The 8671-nt window shown below is 35.9% G+C and overlaps 1 gene segment (V, D, J or C); it reads left to right on the top strand.

Annotated features, from left to right (window-relative positions):
• The first annotated feature begins 7553 nt into the window (after positions 1–7553).
• LOC122790567 lies at positions 7554–8352 on the top strand. The segment is given in 2 exon segments: positions 7554–7684; positions 7913–8352. Coding segments are annotated over 2 exon segments (483 nt in total).
• The last annotated feature ends 319 nt before the right edge of the window (positions 8353–8671 follow it).

Genomic DNA, 8671 nt, shown 5'->3' with positions numbered 1-8671 from the left:
TGATTAACTCTGCAGCTCTTTATATATAGCTACCTCCTAGAAAACTGATACTATACAGATGCGCAATACCTGTCTATCAATCCTACCCATAGTCTTAGATATTTTAGATGACTGACAGTTTCCTTATTAAATACATCTAGATAATAGAAAAGTTGCTATCATTTCAGCTGTTTATTATGTATTTATTTAAATTTGCTAACCAGGGTAGAGTTATACCTCTCAACTTCTGAGCACTGAAAACCATAGGATTGACCTTTACAAATCATAGCAGGAAGCCAGAACAAGGAGCACTTTCTTAATTTTCACAATAGAAGGTCTATCTGTACTACACTCAGTTTAGTTAATGATTGGGAATCTTTGTATGGACATATTTTATTTATTTTATAAGGTATGTACCAATAAATAGGTTTGACTTTATGAAGAAAATCAGTAACTCTGAGAGAAGAAAAGCTGACGCTGCTGGCCAAAATCACATTCCTATGCCAAAATCATAGCAGTTGAGAGGTATAGGCAGACCACTGAGCCACTTTAACCATTTTCAATCTATCTTTGGATACAAACAAAAATGACATGCAGGAGAATACAAAGATACATTGAAAATAAGAAAATGTTGAACAAAGTGTGATGTCCCTACTGTAGGCAAGTGATCAAGGAGCCTGAATCGTCATACTGACACTGGTGAGGGATGTTCATGTGGAACAAAAACAGATACACACAATAATGTTAGATGCAGCTCTCTGCACAAAGCACAATTTCCCTCAAGACCACACAGGGAACGCACTCAGTCTAGGAGATGGGTTCCCCTTTCTCTATCTTGGCCCCCAATAAGAACCCTCACTGGCACAGCTGTAGAGTTGAGTCCTCAGCTGAGTGTTCAAAGCCAAGTCCTCTACCACTCTCTCTGTGAAAGCAGTACTCTATGTCCCTACAAGTAGCACACACACACTCACACACACACACACACACACACACACACACACACACACACACACACACACACACACACGCACACACACGCACATACACACACACACACACACACACACACATGCACACACTTACACACACTCTTTGAGATTTGATTTTCATACACACACACAAACACACACACACACACACACACCTGGGAAAGGCTGGCACACATTTCCCAGCTATGCCCCCTCTGCCAAGACTATAAGGTAGGTACAGCCAATAGAACACCCCAAAGCCAGATACTCTAATGCTCTTACATGGGTACTCAATTATACTGAGTAAAATTAATATTAATACAAATTATAATGTTGACCAAACAGCAAGGCTTTCAGGAATGGCCACAGTGTCATCAAATAAATATAAGTACATGAAATACTAAATATCTATTTACAATAAACACCTATGTTTCAATCACAAGAAATATTAAAAATAACACAGATGGATAGATTCACACAGATACAGAAAAACAGTGCTTAACTAATCTCACTATATTTTCCTGACTGGTCTAAAGAATTACTATCCCCTGGTTACTTATTAAAGCAAGGCAAGATGAAGTAGGTGAATAGTCCTCCTTTGTCAGGTTTTATAAACAGACTGCTCTGAGACCTCTGTTTCATCTAATATTAAAACATCATTTCATTGCTGGATTATAGAATGACATCACATACATCTGATCATCTGAATCAGGTTCCCACACTATCCCCTTTACTAGAAACTGAACCAGAATTTAGCACATGTGTTACCATAAACACAGATAGAGCATTGCTAAGATGTGATGTGACATCTGGAAGCTATAAAACCATTTCAAAACTTCCACAATTCCAGGGTAGCAAGGACAATACAGTAGGATTCCTAGTCCTGGTTTTCACAGACATTTTGTCAATGTCTACAATCAGAACTGTAAGATACAATCTTTATGGCCTAAACCAGGTAATTTAATTTCAAACTACTTTTCAAAGTTAGCTGGACTGAGATTAACCTCTTATCTTCCAGTATCCTTTGTTATAATATATTCATTTCAGAAGTTAAAATACAGTCTGACATACAGGTGTATTTCTCTTCTTTCCAGCAGGACCCACTGTTGGTACATTTTTACACAAGCGGCTTTACAAATATATTTTCAACACAAGCACATGAACAAATCAGTTTGATACACAAATGAGATATAATTATTTACAAAACTCCAGCTAGCTATGCTGGCATATATTACACATCCACTGCCCTGCTTCTCCTGGCATTGCTGACAATACCTCACATTGTGACACAAAGTATAAATACATTTGAAATATAAGGTAAACAATATGTTAATATCAAAACTTGCAGATGGTATATGGGGTAAACATATCTATATACAGAATTATTTATAGTGAGATTAAACAGGAAGGAGAGAGGGGGAGTGAAAGTGGAGAGGGTAAAATGAGATAAGAATAAAGGGGAGGACAAATAAGAAAGAAAAGACCAGAAGGTGGAAAAAAGAATAAAAGGAGAATATGACAATTGAGAGAAAGGTTCATAAGAAAAGTTGGGCAATAGCAGATTATTGACAGCAGGTATAAATTACAGATTAGAAATATATTTTTCTAGTTGGAAGTGAAATTTGTAAATAGACTGAATATGTTTTCAGTTGAATGGCGATGCTATCCAGTGTTTTGGTCTGATGAATGAAAAGGATATTCGGTGCAGTGAAACTTAATATGAGGACATAGAAGGGCAGTTCCAGTATAGGAAGAGATCAGAGATTGTAGGTGGAGGTCCTAGAAGTTAGATGGCTTGGTAACAAAGAGAAGGAGTCTTGATGAAGCAGCTTGAGTAGAAGTGAGATGAGTTGCAGTTATGAACTCATTTTTTAAGGAGACATTTTACTTTCACCACTTTGGCAGTATTGATCCTCTTTAGGGAAGAGAGTTAAGATTTTTTTGATTTAACAATGTTTTCAAGGTTGATATATTATTTTTAGAGCTAGTTGAAATTATTGGAAGACCAACTTCTAATTGTACTTGAAGAATATTATTCCTGTGTTTTTTCTATCTAATGGCCAAAGGAAGTGGGATAAGTTCAGGCTCAGAAAACATTTTTGGAAATTGTAGCTTTAGTCATAAGTTAGAGGTGTTGGAAGTTTACTTAGATATTGAACTGACCTCCAGAGTAGTGAAAAAGATCAACTAGTTCAGCTTGGTATAATTGTTGTGGAGAATTTGCTAAATTTGGGAAAGGACCTTCTGATATCATAGCAGTTCCTCTAGATCTTCCATGTACTGACCATTTTTGTTTTTTTGACACTCAAAAAGAAGTCCCCTTTTTCTTTTTGGTCAGACAAATAGGAAATTAAGATAACTTTTTTAATCTATTTGCTGATGGAGCAAGTCCACTGGAATTGTTTTTTTCTTTTCTAGGGTAACCCAGGAGCACTGCCCAGTTAAGTGACATAATGCAAAAAAGTAAGCCTACCACACCAAAGTCCAGACACACAGTATCTAAAGCCAAGAGAACAAACAGATGAAGTCTGGAACACCACGCTGATTAAAATACCGTTGATTTATTGTACAAATCCAAAAACAATGGTAGCGCTTTCAGGTTAAAAACCCTTCCTCAGACATTACAATGCATAAAAACACAGAGGTATATTTAAAACAATTCACCACCAATCAAATTTTATTAAACTACCCGCCTTTTTCTTTAAGGCTGGTTTAAGGGGAACAACCCCATTTAAACCCGGAAGCCTATCAGCTCCTAGTTCAATAATCCATTTGGTCTCATTATATTCCGTTTCATTCACTAAATCACCACCCCCCCTTTTGGATAATTTTATTACTTGCAAAACCATAAAATTAAAAGAATGATTCTCATTATGTTTAATATGTTGAAACAATGCAGTATGTGCATTCCCATTGCGAATAGCTAACATATGCTGTAGAATTCTTTCTTTAAATTTACAGTTGGTCTTACCTACATAGAACGAACAACATGAAACACAGTCAGCTAACTATACTATATCTCTTGCATGACAGTCTGCATATCCTTTTAACGAATATTTTTTACCTGATAGAGGGTGTTCAAATATATTGTCATTCCAAATAAATTGATAAGCTTTACAGCGTCTGCATGGAAATGCACCTTGACGTCCTATGCATTATCTAACATTTCTTTGTCTGTCATTGCACAGAAGATCCTTTAAGTTCTTTCCTTGCTTAAATCAAAATCAGGGTGTATCAGTCAAGATATCCCCTAGTTTGTCATCTGTTAATAATACCCTCCAATTCTGTCATATAATATCACAGAGCCCTTGTATATTATTGCTATAACGTAAATTCACCCTAACAGGTTCTTCCATTCTATTTACCCTGTGAAAATTCATATTATAGTTTTTCTTGGAGAACCAGGGTTTTGCCCTACCCTTTCTCTCATTATTGCTTAATGCTAGGGCAGGCTCTATGGTCCTTTGTGTATACCCCCTATTAGTAAGATTATCTTGCATGTTTATGGTTTCATTGGCATAATCAACATCCTTAGTGCATAATCGTGATGCTCTAAAAAATTGACCCTTTGCTATATTTTTAAACATGAATCTAGTATGCATACTGTCATATGCTAATAAAGTATTTGTCCAACAATCCTTTCTAAAAATCACAGTGTCTATAATGCCACCTTCTGTTTTTTTTAAGACGAACATCTAGAAAATCTATCGTCAAGTCTGAATATGACATACTAAACCTTAGGAAATCTTTTGTGGTTTCTAAGTAATACACAAATTGGTGCAACTCCTTTACTGATCCCACCCATAAAATAAAAATATCGTCCACAAAACGCACATAATATTTAAGATGTTTTTTCCACCTGTGGACTGCATTAAAAATATTCTGATGCTCCCAATAAGCAAGAACCAAATTTGCGAAAGAATTTGCACACGGAGTCCCCATCGCGATACCCTTAACTTGTCTATAATAAGAATTTTCATACAAAAAATATTGTTACTCAGTATATAATCCAATAACAGTACAACTTGTTGAATCTCTTCTTCAGTCAAAACTGATAAATATCTAGCTTAACATTGCACAGCTTCTAAACCATATGCTTTTTCAATCACAGTGAACAAATTTACAACATCCATAGTTACAAAATCAAATCCCTGTGTCCAATATTAGATCCCAAGTGGTCATATAACACTTGTAAAAAGTGAGCTGTATCCCTCAATACAGTATCAAGTACTGCAAGACATTTCTTCAACTTACCCTCGACCCATATCGAGGCATTTTCAGTTGCCCACTGACACCCTGAGGCAATTGGTCGTAGGAGAGGGTTCTCTAAAGTTTTGTGTATTTTTGGCAAGGCTTTGAATAAAGGCACTACAGGGTATTCCACATAGACAAACCTAAACACTTCTTTTATCTGTTTGTCTAGTTTATATGCCACCAGTTTTTCCTTTACCTGTCTTATCGTCCCTACCATCTCAATCGGCATAAGTTGTTTATAAGTATTGGTATGACTCAGCATATTAAAAACTCTGCCCAGCACTACCACAGCACTACCTTTGTCCACAGGTTTTATTATTATTTCAGTATTACCCATAAGGGATTCTAAGGCTCTTTTTTGTGAGCTATTTAAGTTAAAATATTTAACACCTGATTTTGTTCTTAAATATTTCAGATACTTGTGAGGAACCAAATAACTTTTTAACTCTATATTCCTTGCAAACAATCTCAAATCTAGTATCAATTTGCTGTAATTTAAATGCATACTCGGAACAAAAGACAATCCCTTGTTCAATATGTACAACTCATCAGACAAAACATACTTGGAAATATTATAAACATTGCATACATTATCAGTTGCATTATTATAATAAAGACAGTCACCATCAGAGGTCACAGGGAAACTTTCCTCCGTTTCACATTGTGATTCTGCGACGTGCACCTCATAAAGTTCCCCTTCTTTTTCACCGGGACCGGTAAGGTATAAAAAGAGTTATTGAAAGTTTTTGGTCTCACCCCCAGAATGTTCACCATAAATAACTCCATGTTCGTTGTTTTAGGCACCATGGTAGAATACGTAATAGCAATCTCAGCTGGCTTAACAGTTTCACTAACTGTGGAACAGAACGATGACAAACTGGATGATGTCGCTGCATGTTGGTCAGATCTATTACCATCCTTCCTCCCTCTATTCTCAGTATTTAAGGTAGAACGGCCTCCTCTGGTATCTCTTGGCTGTGTATCCAAATTTCTACAGGTTGATGGAGTATTAGTCTCTCATGTGTGTTGAAAATTGCCCTTGGGTCAGCTGAAATTATGACCCTGGACAAAATCATTGAAGTCTCCGGCCAATTTTTTTTGTTTTTATCCACTGTAGTTTTACATCATAGCTGGCAGCAGAACAATGCAAGTCATTAAGCTTAGATTGATAAAAATCCTCCTTAAACCTCTCCTCGTGGTCTCGTTTGTCCTCTCAACGGACATCACAAGATCATTCTCAATAGATAAAAAATGGTCCAAAAGCAACCATAAATAGGAGAAACTAGTCTCCAAATTTATTTGCTGCCATTTTGCCAGTAAGTCCTGGTATTGCTCACCATAAGTAGGCATACAGAGTACACGCATGTCCATAGGTATTACTTTATAATGTACACAAGCTTTGAAATGTAGTCGCTGCCACTGCAGATGTTTCATTCTATATAAATCCTTCTCAAATTTGTTGATACTATCCATAAATGAAACATCAACTTCCTCACCTTCACATAAGTCCAAATTTGCAGTATTCAAAGTAGCTAAATTTAGACTCAAAAGATGATTACTTCCAAATGATATAATCCGTTTTGCTCTCTGTGCCACGGAATTTGTTGGTGGATGATAGTACAATTCAATTTCAGTGGATAATTCAGCCATGTGGGTGGAGGCAATACACAAACAATTACTAAATGCAAAAAAGTAAGCCTACCAGACCAAAGTCCAGACTCACAGTATCTAAAGCCAAGAGAACAAAAAGATGAAGTCTGGAACACCACGCTATATAAAATACCGTTGATTTATTGTATAAATCCAAAAATAATGTTAGCGCTTTCAGGTTAAAAGTATTAATTCTATATAAACATTAGTTGCATCTGTCTAAAACTGAAATTTTCTGCCATTAAGGCAAAATGTGAGGTTGATTCCAAAGCCAGTTGTAGGCTCATGACAGAAAAGCTTTATGATGAGAAATGAATCCTAACAAATATTCTGATATAAGCAACCTGACCCTATATGTATTTTGTTTCCTTACAGTATTGCAGACTTCACTGCATGCTGTAAGTGTTGTGGCATTTTATAAGCACAAGCAGATCCGCATCTATGAAATTTAATTTGTAGTTACTATCCCTTAGCTGTATGTGCATGACCTCTGTAAGTATCATAAATCATCCTGACAAAGCAATGAAGCCATGCCCATCCCCCATAGTTATATGTATACTTTGTGAGATAATTTTGGGTTGCACATAATGATAACTGCTCAAGGGCGCACCACAAACGGAAATGATTGTTGATGCTTTCAAATGTGGCAGTATAAATATTTCATCACTTTCCTTCAACACTGCTACTGTCAAAAGAAGGCATGAAACTTTCATCCTCAGATATCAAACAGCTGGCTTTTTAATAAAGATTTCTTATTTTTGTTTTATTTCATTCTTTACTCAAGATCACAATGTCTTTTATTTACAGCACTGGACTTGCTCTTCTTCTGATAGGTAAGTTCCACAGGCATTCCTGCAAATTCACTTTCTGTCATTTATAAGAAACAGTTAAATATAATGAAACATTAACCACACTGGGAAATTAATCTGGTACTACAATGCATGTGGCTGTGACACCTCTTGCAAAACTGATTTAGTGATATTCATAGAGATCATAATTGCTTTAATGCATGATAAATATTTCTGCTTTGAAAATGTTGTATTTTACTGTTTTTTTGTCAGGTGTTATACATGGAGATACAGTAACACAGCAAGAAATGACTGATCCTGTGTATGAAGGCAGTAGCGTTCTTCTTTCATGCAACTTCACAGCTCTGAACAGAGACAATCCTAACTTATTCTGGTACAAGCAGAAACCAAATGGACCCATTACGTTTATGGAACTTCACGTTAGTAGATACCAAAATAGTACTAAAAATGGAAGATTCGCAGTCCATTTTGACTATTCAAAGAACCATGTAGTTCTAAACATCTCCAACGTCCAACTGTCTGATGCAGCAGTTTATTACTGTGCACTTAGTGACACGGTAACTAACATCCTTACTAACATCATACAAGAACTTTATCTGAAAGTACATGAAATGTTAAGCATTCAGATAATTCACATTAAAGGATTTCATACGCATTTTAGAATTCAGAAACAACATGATTGGCCATTTTGATTTTTTAAATTTTCCTGCAGAAATTATTTTTATAATATCACATAAAGCTAAGCTAATAAGGGCTCTCTACAAAACTATACCTCACTGGCATATTACAGCCAGTAAGACAAAACAAGTTTAGAAGTTATTGGACTGCATATCAGGATTAAGGGCAATAGAAGATGTAAAGCAGCTTTGTGCATCTCTGGCCTCATATATGAAGTTACTGACGGTAGAAATAGCCTGTTCCACTCAGCATACAACCTGTCATAGTTTGTTAGGCTTTTTCTTTTAATCTTCTTCCCTGTCAAAATTAAAAATCTGCTTCTTACTACTCAAT

Source organism: Protopterus annectens, chromosome 16.part0 (genome assembly GCF_019279795.1).
Source record: "Protopterus annectens isolate FY-2018-M chromosome 16.part0, PAN1.0, whole genome shotgun sequence".
NCBI classification, from domain to species: domain Eukaryota; kingdom Metazoa; phylum Chordata; order Ceratodontiformes; family Protopteridae; genus Protopterus; species Protopterus annectens.
The sequence above is the reverse complement of the archived record's forward strand: the minus strand, read 5'-3'. Positions and strand labels throughout refer to the sequence as shown.